The sequence below is a fragment of the Drosophila navojoa genome, chromosome X (assembly GCF_054131105.1).
Source record: "Drosophila navojoa isolate 15081-1374.11 chromosome X, UAZ_NAV_1.0, whole genome shotgun sequence".
In the NCBI taxonomy this organism is placed as follows: Eukaryota; Metazoa; Arthropoda; class Insecta; order Diptera; family Drosophilidae; genus Drosophila; species Drosophila navojoa.
The window spans coordinates 27,136,403-27,161,545 of NC_142895.1; the positions used below are offsets into that span (position 1 = coordinate 27,136,403).

General features: G+C 41.9%; 1 protein-coding gene across 1 annotated transcript; it reads left to right on the plus strand.

Annotated features, from left to right (window-relative positions):
• Positions 1-19,506: 19,506 nt before the first annotated feature.
• Positions 19,507-24,583, plus strand: B-H1 (homeobox protein BarH1). The gene is made up of 3 exons (XM_030389934.2): positions 19,507-20,667; positions 23,131-23,359; positions 23,471-24,583. Exons 1-3 carry the CDS (start codon positions 19,830-19,832, stop codon positions 24,096-24,098), a joined length of 1,695 nt encoding a protein of 564 aa, XP_030245794.1. The 5' UTR covers positions 19,507-19,829; the 3' UTR covers positions 24,099-24,583.
• The last annotated feature ends 560 nt before the right edge of the window (positions 24,584-25,143 follow it).

Consider the following 25,143-nt stretch of genomic DNA (forward strand, 5'->3'; position numbering starts at 1 on the left):
CGGCGTCGTTCGACGGGAGCGTAAAATTTCCTCTTGGGCTGATTTGACATGTTCACAGGCAAATTAGTGTCGCCCTGGCGGGCGGTACATTAATTTCAACGCCAGCGCTGGGCAGAGCAGAGCACCACCCTGCCACTGCACTGTGCACCACCCAGCGACGACCACTGGCACTGCGTGTTGGGCTAACAAATTTCGTTGACTGGCACCTAAAATGTTATTTAGCGCATGTTTTAGCGTTATTTATTAAAGCGAAATTATTGTTAATGAGCCGGGCCGAACCACCCAACGGTGGTTCGCACTGCCATACCCACACTCCCACACTTAGGCCTAAAATCGGGCAAACGAATTCCGACGCCTTTTCGACATTAATGCGAGCGTGTGTGTGTGTGTGTGTGCGAGGAGAGAACTGGGAAACTAATTGCGTGAATGTCGTCGAGCAGTCCGGGAAACTGTTTCGCCTTCGGTATCGCGCATTTAAACGAAGGCATTTGATTCTTGTGCCGATAGTGCCACAAAATGATTTAAGCCGGCTGCTCCTCGGCGGTGCCCCAAAGGGCAGCGGCAGCAGCAGCTAACGGCAGTTCGGGCCACACAGAAAACAAGAAACAAAAACAATAATCATAACTGTCGTTATAAGCGGTCCGCATTGGGGGTGGACTATATGGTAATACGGCCTGGAAAATGGCGTAAATACTATTTGGTTAGAGTCGAGCCCATAAAATGTGTAACAAAAGGAAACTCATTTAAGATATTTATGAAGTACTTTGCCAGAGATTTGTAACGACCCGGCGACGCGTTTGTTTGTGTTGCACAGTGTAATAGGCTGGCCCAAAATTGGCTGGGTGGTGCCGTGGCCTATGTCTGCGCTTAATGAGCTTGAAATTGTGGTTATTGCTGTACATATGAGCAAGAAAACACGCATCGACCTCTAATAGCAATGAAAGTTTTTCGCCTCAAAATTGAGTTATAATACAATGAATGCAAATGCCAAGCGAAAAAGAAATCAAACACCCCAAAGAGTTTAATAATATTCTGATATTCAGTAGATGTGAATTAATAAATTGACGAAATTGAGAAAGAGGGCTCGTCGTATACCACATTTTAAAGTCATTTGATTATAGCTGAGTAGATATCTGAATCGAAATAGATCTATCTATGTATCTATGTATCTATGTATCTATGTATCTATGTATCTATGTATCTATGTATCTATGTATCTATGTATCTATGTATCTATGTATCTATGTATCTATGTATCTATGTATCTATGTATCTATGTATCTATGTATCTATGTATCTATGTATCTATGTATCTATTCTATGTATCTATGTATCTATGTATCTATGTATCTATGTATCTATGTATCTATGTATCTATGTATCTATGTATCTATGTATCTATGTATCTATGTATCTATGTATCTATGTATCTATGTATCTATGTATCTATGTATCTATGTATCTATGTATCTATGTATCTATGTATCTATGTATCTATGTATCTATGTATCTATGTATCTATGTATCTATGTATCTATGTATCTATGTATCTATGTATCTATGTATCTATGTATCTATGTATCTATGTATCTATGTATCTATGTATCTATGTATCTATGTATCTATGTATCTATGTATCTATGTATCTATGTATCTATGTATCTATGTATCTATGTATCTATGTATCTATGTATCTATGTATCTATGTATCTATGTATCTATGTATCTATGTATCTATGTATCTATGTATCTATGTATCTATGTATCTATGTATCTATGTATCTATGTATCTATGTATCTATGTATCTATGTATCTATGTATCTATGTATCTATGTATCTATGTATCTATGTATCTATGTATCTATGTATCTATGTATCTATGTATCTATGTATCTATGTATGTATCTATGTATCTATGTATCTATGTATCTATGTATCTATGTATCTATGTATCTATGTATCTATGTATCTATGTATCTATGTATCTATGTATCTATGTATCTATGTATCTATGTATCTATGTATCTATGTATCTATGTATCTATGTATCTATGTATCTATGTATCTATGTACATATCTATGTATCTATGTATCTATGTATCTATGTATCTATGTATCTATGTATCTATGTATCTATGTATCTGTATCTATGTATCTATGTATCTATGTATCTATGTATCTATGTATCTATGTATCTATGTATCTATGTATCTATGTATCTATGTATCTATGTATCTATGTATCTATGTATCTATGTATCTATGTATCTATGTATCTATGTATCTATGTATCTATGTATCTATGTATCTATGTATCTATGTATCTATGTATCTATGTATCTATGTATCTATGTATCTATGTATCTATGTATCTATGTATCTATGTATCTATGTATCTATGTATCTATGTATCTATGTATCTATGTATCTATGTATCTATGTATCTATGTATCTATGTATCTATGTATCTATGTATCTATGTATCTATGTATCTATGTATCTATGTATCTATGTATCTATGTATCTATGTATCTATGTATCTATGTATCTATGTATCTATGTATCTATGTATCTATGTATCTATGTATCTATGTATCTATGTATCTATGTATCTATGTATCTATGTATCTATGTATCTATGTATCTATGTATCTATGTATCTATGTATCTATGTATCTATGTATCTATGTATCTATGTATCTATGTATCTATGTATCTATGTATCTATGTATCTATGTATCTATGTATCTATGTATCTATGTATCATGTATCTATGTATCTATGTATCTATGTATCTATGTATCTATGTATCTATGTATCTATGTATCTATGTATCTATGTATCTATGTATCTATGTATCTATGTATCTATGTATCTATGTATCTATGTATCTATGTATCTATGTATCTATGTATCTATGTATCTATGTATCTATGTATCTATGTATCTATGTATCTATGTATCTATGTATCTATGTATCTATGTATCTATGTATCTATGTATCTATGTATCTATGTATCTATGTATCTATGTATCTATGTATCTATGTATCTATGTATCTATGTATCTATGTATCTATGTATCTATGTATCTATGTATCTATGTATCTATGTATCTATGTATCTATGTATCTATGTATCTATGTATCTATGTATCTATGTATCTATGTATCTATGTATCTATGTATCTATGTATCTATGTATCTATGTATCTATGTATCTATGTATCTATGTATCTATGTATCTATGTATCTATGTATCTATGTATCTATGTATCTATGTATCTATGTATCTATGTATCTATGTATCTATGTATCTATGTATCTATGTATCTATGTATCTATGTATCTATGTATCTATGTATCTATGTATCTATGTATCTATGTATCTATGTATCTATGTATCTATGTATCTATGTATCTATGTATCTATGTATCTATGTATCTATGTATCTATGTATCTATGTATCTATGTATCTATGTATCTATGTATCTATGTATCTATGTATCTATGTATCTATGTATCTATGTATCTATGTATCTATGTATCTATGTATCTATGTATCTATGTATCTATGTATCTATGTATCTATGTATCTATGTATCTATGTATCTATGTATCTATGTATCTATGTATCTATGTATCTATGTATCTATGTATCTATGTATCTATGTATCTATGTATCTATGTATCTATGTATCTATGTATCTATGTATCTATGTATCTATGTATCTATGTATCTATGTATCTATGTATCTATGTATCTATGTATCTATGTATCTATGTATCTATGTATCTATGTATCTATGTATCTATGTATCTATGTATCTATGTATCTATGTATCTATGTATCTATGTATCTATGTATCTATGTATCTATGTATCTATGTATCTATGTATCTATGTATCTATGTATCTATGTATCTATGTATCTATGTATCTATGTATCTATGTATCTATGTATCTATGTATCTATGTATCTATGTATCTATGTATCTATGTATCTATGTATCTATGTATCTATGTATCTATGTATCTATGTATCTATGTATCTATGTATCTATGTATCTATGTATCTATGTATCTATGTATCTATGTATCTATGTATCTATGTATCTATGTATCTATGTATCTATGTATCTATGTATCTATGTATCTATGTATCTATGTATCTATGTATCTATGTATCTATGTATCTATGTATCTATGTATCTATGTATCTATGTATCTATGTATCTATGTATCTATGTATCTATGTATCTATGTATCTATGTATCTATGTATCTATGTATCTATGTATCTATGTATCTATGTATCTATGTATCTATGTATCTATGTATCTATGTATCTATGTATCTATGTATCTATGTATCTATGTATCTATGTATCTATGTATCTATGTATCTATGTATCTATGTATCTATGTATCTATGTATCTATGTATCTATGTATCTATGTATCTATGTATCTATGTATCTATGTATCTATGTATCTATGTATCTATGTATCTATGTATCTATGTATCTATGTATCTATGTATCTATGTATCTATGTATCTATGTATCTATGTATCTATGTATCTATGTATCTATGTATCTATGTATCTATGTATCTATGTATCTATGTATCTATGTATCTATGTATCTATGTATCTATGTATCTATGTATCTATGTATCTATGTATCTATGTATCTATGTATCTATGTATCTATGTATCTATGTATCTATGTATCTATGTATCTATGTATCTATGTATCTATGTATCTATGTATCTATGTATCTATGTATCTATGTATCTATGTATCTATGTATCTATGTATCTATGTATCTATGTATCTATGTATCTATGTATCTATGTATCTATGTATCTATGTATCTATGTATCTATGTATCTATGTATCTATGTATCTATGTATCTATGTATCTATGTATCTATGTATCTATGTATCTATGTATCTATGTATCTATGTATCTATGTATCTATGTTTCCATGTATCTATGTATCTATGTATCTATGTATCTATGTATCTATGTATCTATCTTATTTGCTAATGAAGTTCCCTAATAGCTTATCCAACTACAATTTAGCGTTAAGCAGTCGACTTAGCACTCAACTGCAACATTCTTGGCTCTTTGTAAAGTTAGCTGAGCACATCTGGCGATTCAACTAGAGCCTGCTCAACATTGGGCTGCTAAATTGTGGTACGAGTGGCCAATGACAAGCGAAGTCAACAAATTGTTGTGTTTATTTCCTCAATTTCAGCGTCCAAGTATGCGAGTTGTGTGGGGCAAGTTGCGTGCTTGTTACGCGCAGTTTCCCACACAACTTACTCCGCCTTTCAATCAAATTGAGGCGCGCTTTTGCACACTGAAAGACAATGGAATGGAAACACACGTACAGGCACATGTGTGTTCGCTAGCCACACACGGCGCCAGGGTGTGGAGGAAAATTGCTTTGGCAATTAAAAAACGGTCGGCAAACAGGCAGGAAAATATGAAATGTGAGCCAAAGATGATGGCGAATAGCTCTAAAAACTCGAAAAAAAAAAACAATAAAATACTCAGAAATAGAGACAAAAAATTGCCGCATCATTTGAAATTCATTAGATCGTGGGCTGGCCAGGGGAGTGTGTGCGAGAGGCAGTTCACTTCCTTTCTTGTTGCACACAAATGTGGCATAAATAAATCAACAGCCTCGCGTGCTTGACAGTTGGCCGTGAGTAATAGAGTTGAACTACAGATAGAATGATGCACAAATCGAGAGGAGTCGAAAGGGATGGGATATTAAAAAGAGTGAGAGAGTGAAAGGGAAGGAGTGAGAGAGAATGATAGAGAGCGGCGCTGGGTGAGGTCGTCAATCATGACAGCAGCGAAATGTGTCAACAAACGTCAAGCAACGGCGGCCACAGTGCGGTTACAGCCAGCGTCACAGTCACAGCTTCATAAACTGTTGGCCAAGGACTCGCGGAAGCGAGCAGGCAAGGATACATGGCTGGCAGGCGATGAGTAGACGTGTACAGCAGGACGCCCCTACATCAAATTGAGTGATGATCCAGCAATGATTCGTAAAAAACTAACCAATGCCCAAAAAAAAAAATAAAACGAACAAATAAACAACTGAGCCACAGATTCGAGTGTTTGCATTCCAGGATAGGCTACCAGCTGTAATTCAAATATTTTAATAAGGGATAAATTAACCCATAAAGTATAAATTTATTCTCATGCTATCTAGCCTAAAATTGTTTAATTTTAGTATTGATATCTATTTGGAGCTTCTCATCTGCTGGGTCTGTTCAAAAATGATTGATACAAGTCTATGGAATCGCTCCTAAATATTGTCTAAGCTGAAAACTTGACTGCAGTGACGTAGCGAAGGGGGTGCATGGGATATATATACATAGCACGCATCTTGAGTTGTTTCATTTCATTTGGAGTTCACACAAATCTAGTCATTAGATATAGATGTATATCAGCAGCAATTGCAATCTAAATCTAAAACCTTAGTTCTGCTAGTTTTTCTACACCCTATAATCCAACACTCAAGAAGTGTACTTAAATATGCAAAATTTTAATAAAATTTAATTGTATAGAAAATAGTTTCCCTTCCTAGTACCTCTATCTCTCTCTCTCACACACTCTCTCTTTGCTCTTTGCTATTCCAATATATGCATAATAAAGCTAAATGGGAATGCCCTACGCAAAGTTTTCCCTAGAGCCCTTTGGAATTCACAGTTAGTAGTTGGCCTATGTTCTGCATCACCTTTGGCACCTGTGAGTGAAGCAGGCGAATACCTTTCAGGTAGCAGGTAGCTCACACTCTTTGATTGTGCAAATGAATTTATTTGTGGCTGGCAACATTTAATGTAGCTGTATGTTCACTCTCTCCCCTCTCTCTCTGATTGCACTTCTCTCAAATAGTTTGCCACAAGCATTTAACAATTAACAAGTTTCATTCGTCACCAGAGCCCCAGGGACCGAGACAGAGCCCTGCAGCAACTATGTTGAGTATGTGTGCTTGTGCCTATCCAATCTACCCGTTTTGCCACTTGCCACTTGCCACTTGGCAGTTGCCACTCGCTACTCGCAACTTGCCACAAGGCGCAATGTGTGTGGTTTCGTGTTGCTTGACATATAAACATTTTCCTGCATATTTCATTTCGATATTTTAATACGTTTTATGCATTTGTGAGAGAAAAACGCAACGCAACGCAACGAAACATTTTTAATGCGTTTTCTGCGTGCGCGCATTTTAAGTGACTGAAAATGCTAATCGGACAAATTAAATGCCTTCTCCCGCTCCCTCTCCCTCTCCCCTTCTCGCTCTTATCTCTAGCTGTCTTTCGAACTGCTGAGCTCTCTTGGCCAGCGTCAGCGTCCGCTAAACGACGGTTTGTTTGGCTAACAACAAATGAGTTTTGGGCCAAGTGTTGTTCTTGTACATTTTACGCTAATGTGAAAGCAAACTGAAGCAAACGAGGGGCAGCTCGAGAAGAGCGGGGGCTGTTGGCGGCTCGTTGCATGACCAGCAAACAGTTTGCTGCTGCTGTTGTTGCTGTTGTTGTTGTTGGTGTGTGAATTATTTTATGTGAATTTGATTGCAAGCGTTTATGCCGGAAAACACGCGGCCCACTCTAAGCCGTCTCTCCGAGTCGCCACTCGAACTCCATACGGAAACGGAATCGAGTCCAGAGCCAGCTCGACTCAATGCAAAAAACTCCATGCCCGAATACCCTTGACTTCTGCCCCTCTTCGCCCTCCACTCTCTCCGGCACATTCACGCTCTCCCGTATTAATCATAATTATGCAAATTTCTGGCCACCGTATTCTGGCCGGGGCCTCTCGGCGGCCGGCTCGGGGTAGCCTTTAGCGGGGCCGCTCTTTGTAGGTTGTTTGCACAATTTTCCACCTTTTATAGTACAGTTAATTTTCGTGCTCGTTGTGGGTTCGCGTTTAGCTTTTGCTGTTCGTCGCCTTTTTGCATAATACATGACTGCGCGTTAAAAACAAAAAAGAAAAGAAAAAGAAAACAACAACAAATATATAACTAAACAGAAAGAGAGACCCAGAGAGAAAGAGAGAGAGAGAGAGAGAGAGAGAGAGAGAGCGCGACAGAGAGAGAGGGAGGGAGAGAGAGAGAGAGCACGCAAAATGCTGCAAAGAATTTCCCAGTTCGTTTTGAAAACGTTTTTATGCCATTTATTTGTATTGCGATTAGCGCTCTTTATATTTCCCTGGCAGCTGCTCAGCCAAGTCGAATATTAATACCCTAGCAATGTATCCAATATTCAAATGTTGCATGTTATAGCACTGTAAATCAAGTGAAAACTTCGCACAAGTTCAAATTCAAATTCAAGCTTGCATTAGCTGATCTTGTACAGGAAACCCAAAAGAAAAGAGGTTTTCTTATCAGAAAATTCACACGTTGAAAATAGGAAAACAGGGCATGATGGATTTGTAAAAATGTGTAGAAGGCGTGGCATGTCCCATAAGCACATTCTGGGAGACGACGAGTAGAACTGAGTAGATCCAGCTATGTCTGGTCGGTCTTCCGTCGTTTTTTTAAAGTTCATCGGATCTACTTTGATTCGATTAAAATCGATAAATATAGAGCAATTCATTTTCTTGCTCTACAGTGATGATATCTATCCCTTTTAATTAGCGAACGAGTATCGATATAAAGGAAGACTAATTTATGACTCTGATATATCTTCGATTATATTTTTTTTACATTTATTATAAGACAACTATATACGGATCTGTTCAGAAATGCTTTGCTGGTATCCAAGAAATTACTGTAGAAAACCCTTGCGGCAATGCCCAACCAAATTGCTTGCACTGTCTAACTGCATCGGCCGGAACAAACAATAATTAACTAATTAAAACAACAAAACAAGCCACGAGCAGCGATCGCAAATTATGAGCGAACGCTTTTCCTACTGCTGCAGCCCATATACATACATACATACATACATACATAAATATATCCGCTTGACAGCGGGAAAACTGCGAGACGGAAAACATTCGCCAAAACACAGCCAGCGACGCCTGTGAAAAGCGGGCAACAGCAGCTCAGCTAGGCTCACCTCAGCTCACCCCAGCTCAACTAAGCTGAGCTCAGCTACCAAGCGATTTTCACACAATTTCAGATGCGAACATTGCCAACAAATATGGCAAACAGAGAGGGAGGGTGAGGGGAGAGCCAAGCTCAACTTTAACTAGTTCAAGTCAGAGTTGTGTAGCTGCTGTGGCTGCTGCTGTAAATTAAACAGTTAACTCGTGTGGCAACAGCACGGGGCACCAATACACAACAACAAAAGACAATTCAACATGTTGCATCTTGCATAGAACTCGGACTGATTCAGATACATGTGGAGATCTGATAACTAGGTATAATTGATTATACCATAGTTTGGATATAATTGGAAGTCTTAAATATAAAATATGCGTGCAGTATAAGCACTTAAATATGACTAATATGCCATTTTAGTCCTGTTGAAATGAAACCCAAAAAATAATAGAAAAGTTATAAAATAACAAGTAAGAAGACTCTAGTCGAGCCTGCTCGACTAGGAGATACCCTGAACCCTCCAAGCTGATATACTTATCATTCTGCACTTCTATTATGCACGCACACATGCATACATATGCATCTACCCTCACGCGCCCGCTCTCTGCTAACTGCGCAGTAAGCAGCGACTGCGCTTGGGCTGCGCTGCAGTGTGGGCAATAATATGAGAATTTACTTGGTGAATAACTTCGTTTGTAAACATACGATCTTAATGAAACTTTCAGGGCGTAATTATATGGTCAAAATGTGTGTACATTCCAAAGCACAAATCTCTAGTACTTGAAATACGTTTTTTACAAATTGGGGGCGAAGGGGGCGTGGTATCCAAAATCTGTTGATAACAAAATGTTTGTATTCATCATATATATATACACATTAAATCTGAAGTCTCCACGTCTAATAGTATTCCGATGAGGCTCAAAAAACAAAATCAATTTTTCGATTATTCTCGATAAAAAAGTTATCGGATGAGTTATCGAAAAAATAAACAAACTCGTACTGCGTATGGTATACACGAGTATGCACACAAAATTTCAGCTCTCTAGCTCTTATATCTTCTGAGATCTCGGCGTTCATACGGACAGACGGACGGACGGACGGACAGACGGACAGGGCTATATCAACTCAGCTCGTCATGCTGATCAAGAATATATATACTTTATGGGGTCTGCGATGATTCCTTCTGCCTGTTACATACTTTTACACAAAACCATTATACCCTGATTTCCCATTTTCAATGGGTTCAGGGTATAAAAAGAGAGTTTTTTTATATATGATTTTTTATTTATATGATTATTTTGTATTATTATAATAGAAATAGAGCATTTAGTCGCGAATTCGAAGCAAAGTCAATCGGTCTATCGAACTGCCAAGGCTAAAGGGTTTGATTCACATTGCATACGCACAATGTGAGTTTTAGTCGCTTGCTAATTCAAAGGAACAGAAGAGCCAGCGATATTTGATGATGTCTCATTGGGTTCGACTATTCCGTCATCTGGATATTATTTCGACAATGAAGAATATTAACTGAAATCCTACATATTTTGTATTTACTCGACTTGACCGAGAGTCAAGCAAAGCTTTAACTGAATCAAAAGAATCCTAACACTCGGCACATACCTCTTGGACATTACCAAAAATGTATTCAATTAGCGTTGAACTAGCGCTGACTGCATTTAACATTAATCATACGCCGCATGTGACGCAAAGCAGGCAATTGAAATGCTGGAATGGTGAAATGGTCAGAAAGTGTTGTCGTCCATTGATTGATTGACTGCTAAGTGCGTTTAGGTCATTTGTCACAGAAGCGAACGAAAAGTGTCCGAAAAATGTTAAGCGCTCAGCGAGCGAGCGCCGAGGGTGGCTACCACAGGCTCTCCCCGATTCCCGATTCCCGATCCCCTCAGCCCGTAGACTCCCGCAACTTGAGCGCAGCTGGCTGCATATGCAAAGCGCAACTAAACAGCGCTAAAGAGTACAAACTTGTGGAGGGACCTCCTTGAATTTGCACGCGTTCACGTTAAACGCTGGAAATTAAAAGCCAGCAAACGCCACCCCCCGCCCAGCTGCCCAGAGCCAGAGCCAGAGCCTTGCCCGAGCCCAGCAGAGCTGCAATCGCTGCAGTTTCGTGACTCGTTCGTCTTTGACACCAAAAAGCTGACCCGCACTTAGGCCAACAACAGCAGCGGCCCGACTCTAAAAGGCTCTTTTGTAACGCCAGCTACGACTAGCGAAAGCCAACCCCCAACCGCCACAACAACCCCACCCCTCTCACCACTACCCCTGCCAGGTGCTGAGCCTGACCAATTGTTACGATTGCATGCTAACATTATAATTGATTGCCTAAGCTCAACTTTGAGTGGGGCGAGACGGCAGTGGGTGGGGCGGTGCGGTGCGGGGTGGTTTGTTGATGTTGTTGATGTTGCTGCCGTTGGTAATTTGATTGCGCAATTTGCGCGCGTTGTATTGCATAGTTTTTGGCGAGCGGGCCTGCCACACAGCGGCGCAGTGGTGCTGTGGTGCAGTGGTGCAGCGGTGCAGCGAGTGCTCGAGGTGGTTGGGGCCGTGGCAGTCAGCGAAACAGCCAACGAACATGACATGCATTTATGTCACGTCACATGCGGAACACGCACATTCAACACCAACAGCAACACTGGCACACACACACAGGCACGGAAACACACACACACACACACATACATGCGAGTGCAACTATTTTAATTGGCGACATTCCGCAATTTTATGACTTTTAAAATTCTACATATATTTCATGCCTTTGCATGGAAAAGGCAACATGCAACGTTGCCACACTTCAATTGGCTTTTGAAGGACACACACACACACACACCGACACACACGCATGCAGCACAAGGATATGGCCCAGTGGCTGGGAACGGTGCTAGAGCAGGGCAACGCGTGCTTGTCGGCCCTGTTTGTTCTTGTTGTTGTAATTAGTGAGCTGCATTTCTTTGGCACTTTTGGCCGTGGCAATTAAGCAAACTGGCAGCGGACACAGCACCCAATTGCATGGACACGAACAAGCCCCCACTGCCGCACCGTCACCATCCCTTGCAACAGGCGGTGCCATAGCCGAATATCAAATTATGCAATTACGCAGCCAGGCCGAGGCAAGGGCATTCGCAAAGCTGTCGACTCACATGTGTGCATTTAAGTGGCGCCTCTTGCCCAAAGTGATTTGAGTAATTTTAGCCGAAGCTCAAGACAAATTTTATGTTAAATGCATTCGTGGCCTGCGCCGAAGTCAAGGGTAAAAGGGCTTGAAGCCGCGCAAGCCTTTGTCGATTAATTGTTATCGAACTTGTGAGAAGTAGAAAGAAATGTGAATTCACTTTAGGTTTTAGCGTTTCTCGATCAATTGAATAAAATCAAACTACTGAGAAATATATTCATCTAGAGTCTATGAAATCTCCTGTTCTATCTGAATAGAGATCTAACAATATACATATGTATCTAAATGGCACCCTTCATAACCGATAAATTCAGAATCATATTTATTTGTATTATGTCAAAACTCTTTTAATCATTATCACTATTACTTCGTAACAATATCGAAAATTTATCGAAAAGTCTCATTTCATAATCGACAATTTGAATAAACTCAAACTATAGAGAAAGATATCCATTCAGTACATATGAATAGAAGTATCTTGTACCTATCGGAATCAAGAGACAGCAGCCCTATCAATGGCAAAGATCTTCAATCGCAGTACTACCTTTCACATGCAGAGGAAACAGCATAACATGTTTGTTATCTGTATGATATCTTTGGGCCATGCAAATGCCGTCGTCTTGAGAGGGCCTGAAGGTCTTCACTCACGCTTGGCTGTCGCCGACAAGCAGCAGTTGCAACAGTTTATCGGCTTAAGCACTGCGCAGCGGGAGGCTGCGCGCTGACCTCCAGATCCAAGACGTCAATCGGAACCTTTTTTTGGCGCTGACAATGAGCGATCTGCAGCTGCTGCTGCTGCCTCAGCCTCAGCTTGGACCCAAACACCTTGCCCACTTTTATGGGGCGTCATTAAACGCGGAAGGTGTAGAAGGTGTAGGGGGACCTGCTGATCGGCTGTTCACAATGTTGCCAGACGCTTTTATGGCCGTAACTGGCTGCAACTGGGGCCACCTTTTTGCATTTCACTTTAATTCAATACGACTTAATTTCTTTCGGAACCCGCAGCGAACTTATTGCTGGAAGAAATGCTTATAAATGCCCAATGCGCGTAGCCGATTAATTGCACATAAAAATTAACAATAATCAGCGGCAGCCGCAGCCGCAGCCACAGCCACAGCAGCCGCACCTGACAATGGCTTAGCCGCAGTCAGAGCCACAGTCGAGTTGGCTCTCAGTTATCACACCTTTGGGTACGCACCGTGGGCACAACAATGTTGCACTTTGTATGGCGGGCTACAAATTTTTTATGTGCACCAAATTAAGTCATAAAATACATTTTCACCTCCGCCGCTGAAACTGGAAAGCTGGAAAACACGAACCATCGAGGTATCCAAAGTGCAACCGGCTGACAGTGGCGGGCCTTAAGCGGTCCATTTCAAATTTGAAATGCATTGAGTGGATATTTTATGGGGCACGCGGCAGACGTTTAGCGAGCCGGTGCGACTAGCTGGGCATCAGGTGCCTGGAAACGGGCAACAGACCAATAAATATCCCAAATCTATCGATAACAATTCGATGGCTGCGAAATAAGCTGATGATATATTGTATAGGTAGAGGCACTGTGTATGAAAAAAGCTTGCTAAAGTTAAGTGAAATGTTTGCCAACTTAAGTTACCGATAGCATATCGATAGATATGCCCGATTTGATGCACAACATCCATTTATGGCGGCTAGTCAGCCAATCTCAAACTGCAACTGCAACTGTAAATGGAGCTGCGATTAATTGAAATGTAAAATTCAAATTAGTCAATAATTTACAAACCTAATGTATCGATAAATGTCGATAGCTGACTAATAACCGAACACATGCATTGGTATGCAGATTCGTTTTCAGTCCAAAGCACAGCTTCAATATTTGGTAGTCTGGAATTGAAACTGGAACTGGAACTGGAACTGGAACTGCAACTGTAATTAGAACTAGAACTGTGTTTTGTCCAGCTTCAATTAATTCGTTAAAAATCGATTATTATCGAATGCTATACGTGGATATGCATATTGTTCTTCGGCCCGATGTATTAGTAACTCACATTAGCTGAAACTGGAACAGGAACTATAACCTAAACAACAGTTAAATGAAATATCAAATCCATATTTATCAGCAATTTATCAATTTAACGTATCGATAAGAAGTCGATAGGTGGGTAATTACTGAATGCCATGCATTCCTTTGTAGACTTCTCTTCAGCCTCACCTTATGCCAGTTACTGTCTTTAGCTAGAACTAGAACTATAACTTGAACAACACGTAAGAGAGATCTAATATTCGTCATTATCAACACTTTGCCCACTTAACGGATCGATAACATATCGATAGGCGAGTAATTATCAAATGCCATACATTGATCTGCAGATTGTGCTAAGGCCTGATGCACAGCCTCAATTGATGGCAGCTAATATCTCGAACTGGAACTGGAACTGGAACGTGCAAACAAAACTTAAAAATGTTTTATTGCCAGAGAGACTAAAAATTGGCCCAGCCTAGCGATAAGAGGCATCAAGACGCTGGCCAGCTTAATGACCAGCAATGAAAGAGCCAACTCAGAACGACTTGGCCATACACTAACACAGCACTCGGCCATTGTGAGTGGATGGTGAGCGGGCTGGAACGAGGTGTTGATTGTGGCCTTTTGTGAACCTCTCAGCATCTCAGCGCTCTGCAGCTCCGTCTCTCCTGGGGGCCATAAAAACTTTGCACAGGTGCCAAAATCATTTGCGTGGCCGGCCGGCAGCTTTTCTTCGCTAGATGCGTAGAATTTATAGGCTCAAGCGGGCACTAAAAATTTAAATTGCGTCCATTTAGTGGCCAGCATCAACAGTAACAGCATCAACAGCAACGACAACAACAACAAGAGCCAAGCATCAAACAACATCAATTTAAGCGAACGCCGTTCGTTCTATGGAGCATCCTTAGCGCACACCTCTACACATGGCCAAAGAGGGTATGCCGTGTAGGCCACAGAAGATGTGACAGCTCGGCAGAAGTCAGAGCAGCTGTCTGCTTGCTAGGGTATCTTGTAAGCGACACCCTTCGCATGAAGTTCCCGTTGATTTGTTTTTGGTTTTATGTGGCCTGGGCCTCAGCTGTGCTTTATCTTAGTTCTTGCGGTTGGTGTTGTTGGCGTGCTGGCTGATCTGGAGCAGCGATAAATTCGAGTCACCTTTGTGTTGGCCCGTTGTTGACAAATCAGTCGTCGTCGTCGGCACACGCGCTGCCCAATTTGAGGCTGACTGGAGCGGCAGACCCGTTGTCACCTACAAAGCCATTTACCCCCACGTCGACGATCGGGACTTTGGCTGTTGCCGTCGCATCCCAGTGGACCGTCGTCTTGGGTTTGTCTTGCTCGTTGCGAAGGGCAACACATTAAAAGTAAATTAACTTATCAGCGACAACGATCAGTTATTTTATTACGTTTGTCCATGCAGTAACACGAACATTATAATATCAAAGATGCCGATTAAGATTCTCAACGGAACTGAGCCGAGCTGAGCTGAGCTGAGCTAAGGCGAGCTGATCCGACGGAGCAACAGTTGTTGTCCCCAAAGAGGGATGCGCTTAAGCGAATGTGCATTGCATAGGGGCTACAAGCTGGAGACCTTAGAAAATACATTGTTATAGATGGGCCACAGGACCCGCAGCTGTATCGGGCACGCTTTGCGATCGAAGAAAGGAAATACTCAAATGATTACTGAAGCTCATAGCGAACGCTTCACTCTTGCTCAATTATATATCTAATCTGTAGGAAAAAGAAACTGAGGAAATCCCTTGAAATACTCAGTTGCAATACTGACTGTCTAGGCTCATTGCTAATGATAGTAATAATGAATAATAATAGAAAAAAACTCAGACTGCAATGATTGGCCAGTCGCCATGTCCGCGTTGGCTCGAGATTAATATGAGCAGGAGACGGGGGCAGCTGGGTGGTGTTGCGGATGTTGTTAACAGCAGAGCAAACACATTGATAAGCCGAGCCGAGTCAATAAATTAGTGAACATTAACTGGCAAACAAACACGCTAATTAGATAGTTAGATAGGCAGCCGACAGACGGCTGGCAGCAGGCGGCGCGAAATTCGCAGAACACACAGAGAGCACGCCAAATGGGAGCGAGATACTTGGGAGAGACTAGGGCAGGGGGAGCGGCGATCTGGATTGGAGAACAGCAAAGTCTTCCTGCGAGTGCGACCGGAAAAACTGGCAGCCGGCCAGCAGGAGGCAAGCCGTAGAGGCCATAGTATAGGAGCAGAGGCGGAGCTCGGAGACTGTTGACTCGTCAAACAGACAGACAGACAGACAGACAGACAGACAGACAGAGTGTATATTGGCAACTGCGCATTGCGGTTGGCGACTTTTATGCAGTTTGTACAATTATTTTAAGCATTCAATTGGAATTCGACCGCAGAACGCACAAGGAGGCGCAACCGCAGGATATATGCCTGGCTGCAATTATATGCATTTAAATGCAATAACCGTCATCAGTCGGACTGAGTAAGAAGCCAGAAAGGCAGGCTGGCAGGCAGGCAGTCAGTCCGTCATTCAGTCGGTCACAGAGTCATCCATTGTTTGATCCTGCCAGCAGAAAGAGTCCAATTATTTGAAATGCGCGACCCGCAATTGAAGCGCGCGCTCGTCCTGTCAGTTGCTGCTCTAATTTCGTTGCGCCTTTTGCCACTAACCGCACTCGACGCATCGCCTAATGACCTCAACTGCAGCGCTATCAACTCCAACTCCAACTCCGACCTCGACTTCCAGTCCGATTCAATATCAATCAAACGCTTGCCGCTCGACAAATTGCATTTTGGGTCTCAAGCCTAGGCCTCGCACATCCGCTGTGAAAACTAATTAGTCCTCGCCTAATGCGCTCCGGGCAACATGTGGCCCTCTCTCGTTGCTCCTGTTGTGTGAGGATGTTGAGCTATTGGCGTGGAATTTTAATTGGCGCTTAGCTCGGCTAACTTCAATCAAATGGAACGGGGCTGCCCGGCCAGGCCAAAATATTCGCATTCGAACATATGTAAACATAGAAATATATTGCTTACAAAGAGAGCAGAACACTTTGGTATAATAACATAAAAAAATGCCTGAGCAACTAAGCGCCTAGGCTCGATATTATATGAACGTAGCTTACGTTTGGAATATAAATGCGATTAGCGAAATGATGATGCAAAATAAATAACTATTGACAAGCCAAATTTAATCAATTTATATAGGGTATATAGCTGTGCAGATTCGCATCAAAATTTTACCTAACCCCGTCCTGTGTTGCTCTGTGATAGTAGCAAATCTCAGTTCACCCCTGATAGATGACATAACAAAGAGTCTACAACAAATTACTATAACAACTTCTAGCACTACGTCTTATAAGACAGTGCAATATAAGAAGATACGAAATAGTCCAGACTATTAGCTATACAGCACATTTACAGCAACAGTAAATTATCTGGGATAAATATCTCTATACTTAAAAGAGCCTTATAGAAACTGGGAAGGTTTTATAATTGGCGAATAGGAGATATGTACATAAATCAAAATCAACTCAATCAATTGCTAAAAATCCAGTAATCCATATACAAAAATATTCATATCCGTATTTTCAACTTCCAACAAAAATAAAATATGTAAATTAAATTAAATGATAACTTATAGATTAAAAAACTTTTTATTTTGCCCTTTTTTAATTCCAATTGTTATTACAAATAGTTTTAAAAATAATCATAATATTTTTGTCTAACAATATAATATAGTTCTATATATAGTTGTATTTTAAAAAAATAAATGAATAAATATATAAAAAAAAATATTTAAGAAAATTTACATGAATCTTACGGACAAAAAAACTGAGGTAATATAAATCGAAACATATTTTAAAATTTATATGAATATGAAGAAAAAACAAAAGTTAATATTAAAATTCATTCGAAAATAAAAAAATAAATAAATACAATGCAATAAAAATATTAATAATATATGTATATATATATATATATATTGTTTATGTGTTATGTTTTGTCATATATGACAAAGTAACTAAAAACATAACACATAAACAATCAATAAATATAGATATCTGAAGCGGAAAACATGTAAAAAAAAAAAAATTAAGACATATGTTGTCCCAATTCATTTAAACCCAAAAACCAACATAAAGCATTTCTTATTATTTATACATCATTATATGTGCATTAGTTAGAGTTTGACTAAATTGAATTTATTTGTTTTAAATTAAACCTAATTAAAATATATAACGCATAGAAAGTACAAATGTAAAATATTTTTGTAATTACTTAGAATTCGAATAATTTGAGTTCATTAAATTGAAATTAAATTCTGCAAAGCATGTCAAATAAAAATCAAAAGTATAATCAAAAGTATTCATATTTTTACTTATATTATTATATTAGGAAGTGGAGAGGCTGTACATCAATATTATGTACATATTATAAATCAATTTCCACTAAATTTGTAGTGTATATAATGAAGCAATAAAATTCAAGTATTTATTTCGCAATTCAAACATTGAATGGGATTATTATAAATAAGCAATTGGGCAAAGTGTGCTTATATGAAGAAGCACATTTGATATTTAACATTTCCAGCGAAGCATAAACCAGTCCCCAAGAATCCCTCACTCCCATCGAACAGCGTCTTTGGCTCAAAAGACGAGGCTGAGAAGCTATTAGAATGCGATCCCTTTTCTAATGGTCCGTGGCATCTGAGGTGACGCCACAGGCGCGCCATTTTGTCGGCGCCCTCGGAGCAGCGGGGCAGTGCAGTGGGAGCTGCCCACTGGACGAGCTGCGTCCTTTGGCCATGCCCGTCTCGGCCGCGTTTGACCGACATTCGCACTCGCTTTATGGCTTGCATTGCGCTGTGCTGAGAGCGGAGAGCTCAGAGCTCAGAGCTGAGCGCTCAACAGAGTTGCCATAAAAACTGGCTGCAAAACTCACCACGGCTGAGCGCATGGTGGTGAATTCGTTGGCCAAGAACATGGCGCTGCGCGCGAGCGAGACGGCAAGCGAGACGAGCCAGACAGCAACAGGCCAACGGGCGGGTGAGCACGAGCGAGCAGCGCCGAGCAGCGCAGAGTCGCGGCGCAGCCGAGCCGCAGCGCTCTCGCTCGCACCCGTTCAGCTCGGGCTGCCACCGAGAGCCACCACCAAAGCCACTGCTAGCCACCACCTATGACAAAGTGGCAAAATTGTTGCCGCTGCCTCGACTCGACTCGACTCGACTGGGTTTTTGTGCGGCCGCGGCGCTGCAGGTGCGTTTAGTCTCGTTTTGGCAGCCACAGCGCGACGACGTCCAGAGCGGAGGCGACGGTTCACGTCCACGTCTACGTCGAAGTCGAGCTTCCCACTGAGCCACAAATCGAAGTTCAAGTTAAAGTGCAAAAGACAGCGTTTCGAAATATATTTACTTTTTTTTACTGTTGACTGTGCATTCGAGTGTGTGAGAAAATCGAAATAGTGAGAGCGAGAGAGAGCAACAAACAGTGACAGAGAGAGAGCAGTGTGCGTGTGTGTGTGAGTGTGTGCATGTACTAGAGTCCAATTGGAATCCGTGCGGCCGCCGTTGGCAATGAAAGACTCAATGAGCATATTAACCCAGACGCTGCCCACGACTACAGCGCCCATCGAGCCGTCGCCACATTCGCATTCGCATTCGCACTCGCAGCACCATCATCTGCACCATCACTATCCGTTGCATCCGCCGGCGGTCAACATGTCCATGTCCACCTCGTCCAATCTGAAGCCGAATCGATCCCGCTTCATGATCAACGACATTCTGGCGGGCAGTGCGGCTGCTGCCAGCGCCGCAGCCTTTTACAAGCAACAGCACAACAACAACAACAACAACAATAATACAAATAATAATAACAATAACAACAACAACAACAACAATAATAATAATGAGCATTTGGAATCAGAGTCTGGAGCAGCAACGCCGCCCGGCTCCGTCCTGGGCCTACCACCGCCGCCGCCGCCACACCAGCTGCCCCATCAGCCGCATCCACACGCCCTGGCCGCCGTGCATGCCCAGCATCATCACCACCATCAGCAGCAGCAGCAGCAGCATCCGCTTGCGCATCCGCATGCACTGCCGCACGCCAAGCTGACCCACTTCGCGCCCAGCGCCCAGATGGGCGCCAACGGGCTGAACGTGGCGCAATATGCAGCGGCCATGCAGCAGCATTACGCAGCCGCCGCCGCTGCGGCAGCGGCGCGCAACAATGCGGCAGTGGCAGCAGCAGCAGCAGCCGCGGCGGCCGCCGGTACCGGCGAGACGCCGCCGCAGCCGCCGTCGGCGGAGCTCGACGACAGCAGCGACTACCACGAGGAGAACGAGGACTGCGACAGCGACGAGGCGGGCAGCGGCGGCGGCGGCCACATGGACGATCACAGCGTTTGTAGTAATGGTGAGGTGAGCTTCTATATTATTTTGGGCGGGAGCGGGCAGTAGGCGTGGGGCAGGAGACGTGAGGGGCAAGAATACATAGAGTACGCCTAGTAAGTGGAAATCCAGCAGAGTTAAAGGAGAAGTTACGATGTGAGCAGATATGAATGCACGAAAGAGATAGCATATAAGTGTGAGAGAGAGGGATCGATTTTGACTTATCCTTACTTATCAATGATTAGGTCTTAGTTGAGAGTAGTCAGAGTGATCCGATCCGATCCGATCTGAAGTGCAGCCTTGAATGCCTATGCAGGTTATCTATGCACAAGGTCTACACAATAATGAGTTGATAAACATTTGCTAAATGATAATCATGATGATGATGATGATGATGATGACAATTTCCATAATAATCATCACATTATTAGATACAAATTATATTCTCTAAATATACATATCTAATTTGAATAGCCTTACTTCAATGACGAGCGAGTCAATGTATCTGGCATCGATTTCCAATCAGACAGCGAATTACAGAGTGATCAAAACTTGAAATATAGACACATTAGATCTGTATAGACTACATATATATACAGTAAATATCTATATATATATGCAGTTGTAAATATTCTATAAATATATAATCATCATTAATCAACATTAATTGACAATTTGAAGATTCTGATATCGAAATGCATACAGCATATATATATTTATATACATATGTGAGTGCACAATCTATTTTTGACTTTTAATATACCCCATTGGCTCCCTAATTCAATGGCATTTCATGACAATTGTCAGTTTGTGTGCGATAGCCAATCGCAATGCGGATCTCTCTGTCTGTCCGTCTGACTAAGTGAATGTCATGCCAAGTTCGTTGCCAGAGTCTTTTGTTATCTATGTTACTGTGTGCGACTGTGTGTGTGTGTGTGTGTGTGTGGGTGTGTGTGTGCAGCCGCTTTGCAAAACAAACTGTAAAAATTGCATGCAACAACATGCACAGATTCTAGTCGGCATGGCGGTGGGCGGTGGGGGAGGGCGGCCTTTTGGATACTTCTGAAAAATTGCATTTTCACGCTTTGTTTGCGCTCAGCCAACCGCCCGCCAGCCCCCCGCCCGTCGTCCGCCATTCCAATCGCCATTCCATTGCGAATTGTGTGCATTTGTCTGCTTAAACTGCAGCGCGAGCAGCAACAAGAAACGGAGGCGTGGCCCGCCAGCGGGAGCTGTGGCTGGGGCGGGGGGAAGTGAGGCGAAACATCCAGTTGGAGTGAAGCAAAACGCAGTTTGCAAAACTAAATTTTATGCTTTTGTTTTAAGAGCCCAACGTCAGACTAATTATATATAGTTAGAAGCAAAACGTTGTCTCTCTGGCTCGTCGCCCCTCTCACTCTACGTCTGCCTCTTTATCTCTCTCTCACTCTTGCTAATTGTGGTAAATGTTATAAAAATGGAATTTAATATCGTTTGATAGATGCCCCAGAGCAAGTTGTATGTATTGAATGTGCTCTACATGAGTTCGTGCGTGTGTTGTGCGTGTGTCTCTTTGGCAAATGAATCTGCACTCTCCTCGACCATTTATTACTGCAATTTCCTGTGTGCAATTGTAATTTTATAAACGGTAGTCGCGTCTTGTTGGCCCAACGGCTTTGGCCTGGACGGCCAGCCAGGCCTGACGTTGCTTCTCGCTAAAAAGCAACAGCAACAATACCAGCAACAAATGAGACAGAGAAGACGATGCGTGCCTGGAGGAAGCAGCATCTGCCTGCTGTTGCTGCGCTGCTTTTAATTCGACTCGATCGCAGCTCTGTTTAAGCTGGGTAATTGCAACGCCTCAAGCAGCAGCAGCAGCTGAGAGACAGACAGAGACAGAGACAGAGACAGAGAGAGAGTCAACCATGTTAAGAATTCTGCTAGCTGCGCTGAGCAAACAACTCTCACAACAGATCAGAATATTAAGTTGGCTTCGGCTTAAATGCGCACTTGGCAAATTTTCGCTTTAACTAATTTAACGCCAGGAAAGCGACAAGCGGCAAGCGGCAAGCGGCAAGTGGCAAGTGGCCGTGGCCCAGACCTGGGCCGGCTCGCTTATCGACTAACCGCAATCAGATAAATTTACATAAATTTTATGTACTAAATGGCAAACGAGCAGCGCAGCTAGGCTGAAAGCCAGAAGGGTTGGCCAATGGGCCGCCAAACGGAAATGGCCACGGGAACGAAAACGGGAACGGGAACGGGAACGGGAGCAGGTATGAGGACTGGGCCAAGTTTAGACATTTTGCTACACATTTTTATTACATACACACAGAGAGAGAGAGAGAGAGAGGGAGTGAGCTAGAGAGGGCGTGAGGAAGTGGTCGGTAGAGGCAATTGCGTGGCCTTTGGCGCTCTTGAACTCTGGGCAATGTCTAGTCAGGTTACCGCTAGCTTTAAGTAGTTGGCTCTTTGGTAAACCAACTCATCGGGCTCTGTGTGCTTTCAGGTGGCAAGGACGATGACGGCAACAGCATCAAGAGCGGCTCCACCAGCGACATGAGCGGCCTGAGCAAGAAGCAGCGCAAGGCGCGCACCGCCTTTACCGACCATCAGCTGCAGACGCTGGAGAAGTCGTTCGAGCGACAAAAGTATCTCAGCGTCCAGGAGCGCCAGGAGCTGGCACACAAGCTGGACCTAAGCGATTGCCAGGTGAAGACCTGGTATCAGAACCGCAGGTGAGTTACCAACACCCTCTCAGTCCCCACCTCCCCAGTCCCAGCCTCTCGGTCGATTCGCCTCAACTAACTCTCTCCTTTTGCCTTTGCTCTGCTCTCTATCCGCCGCAGAACCAAGTGGAAGCGACAGACGGCCGTGGGTCTGGAGCTGCTCGCCGAGGCGGGCAACTTCGCGGCCTTCCAGCGGCTCTACGGCGGCTCGCCCTACTTGGGCGCCTGGCCGTACGCGGCGGCAGCCGGTGCAGGCGCCGCAGCTGCCGCGCATGGAGCGCCCCCGCACTCCAGCATCGACATCTACTACAGGCAGGCGGCCGCCGCGGCGGCCATGCAGAAGCCGCTGCCCTACAACCTGTACGCGGGCGTGCCCAGCGCCCCCTTCTCGCACCTGTCCGCCTCCAGCTCGCTGTCCTCGCTGAGCAGCTACTACCAGAGCGCGGCGGCTGCTGCTGCGGCGGCCAACGGAGCTGCCGCCGCCGCCGTCGCCGGTGGTGCTGCTGCTGCGGGTGGTGGTGGTGCAGTGGCAGCGCCACTGGCTACCGCTCCTGCTGCTGGCATGGCCATCGTACACAAGCCGCAGGCGCTGACCACATCGCCGCAGTCGCAGTCGCAAGCGCTGGCCGCGTCGCCCGTGCATCCGCCCTCCACGCCTAGTCCGACGCTCAATCCGGGCAGTCCGCCGGGGCGATCCGTGGACAGCTCCCAGGCGCAGTCCGACGACGAGGATCAGCTGCAGGTGTGAACTGGCCAAAGAGGGAACAGGGAGAGGAAGAAGAAGCAGCAGCAGCAAAATAGAATTTGTTTCCAAAACACAAAAGGGCAAAAGGTGTGTGTGTATGAGAGAGAGAGAGAGAGAGAGAGAGAGAGAGAGAGAGAGAGAGAGAGTGAGTGTGTGTGAGCGAGTGTATATATATATGTGTGCGTGCGTGTGTGAGTGGCCTAACTTATTTGTTTGCTTTTAGTAATTTATTAAATACAAATACTTAACTATTTTTTTTTTTTTTTTTTTTGAGATTAGGCTTAAGCGAAGCAAATGCATCAAATATTTATTTAAATGTTGTAAAAATTAGCAGCCAAACAATTACATTTAATAAACTAACAATTAGTGACAACTGCAACAAGAACAATGTGCATATTTAAGCTAGCCACAAGATGTATTACGTAACTTAAAGCAAAAACAAAACAAACAAAAAACTTTCAATAAAGTTTGCATTTTTTTTAATAATATATTTTTTTTTTAATAATTATTAGAATAAACGTGGTCGTTGTATTTGTAATGTAAATGTAACAACAATTTTTTTGTCTAAATAAAAATAATAATAAGTAAATAACAAGCCAAAAGAGTGTGCGATAGAGAGAGAGAAAGAGAGAGGGAGAGGGAGAGGGCGAGCGAATGGCAATTAAATTATTGAACAGCGGCAATTAGCAATTGGCTTGGTCTGAGGGGGCTGAGGAGCTGAGGGGGCAGGGGGACTGCAACCCCTAATGATAATAATTGCATGCAAAATGCATTTAACCGCAATTAGTGCATTTATTAGGCCAAAAGCTGACAGCGACTAGCTGGTAGCCAGTTGGCCAAGAACAGCAAACGGCTAACTGCAACTGCAACTGCAACTGCAACGGCAACGGCGACGGCGACGGCAACTGCCTCTGTTATGGCCATGGCTGGATTGCGTGCCTCGACTGCGTGCAGCAGGCGAAGTGGCCAGGCAAGCCTTCGAGTTTAGCTAAGGACACCTGAGCAGCTGTAGCACAGCCGTTGAGCATATTGATTCTGTGGCACAATC

Coding starts and splice junctions, on each gene's coding strand:
- B-H1 (XM_030389934.2), top strand. CDS start 19,830: ATGAAAGACTCAATGAGCATATTAACCCAGACGCTGCCCACGACTACA. Junction 20,668..23,130: donor TCACAGCGTTTGTAGTAATG/GTGAGGTGAGCT, acceptor GTGTGCTTTCAG/GTGGCAAGGACGATGACGGC. Junction 23,360..23,470: donor ACCTGGTATCAGAACCGCAG/GTGAGTTACCAA, acceptor TATCCGCCGCAG/AACCAAGTGGAAGCGACAGA.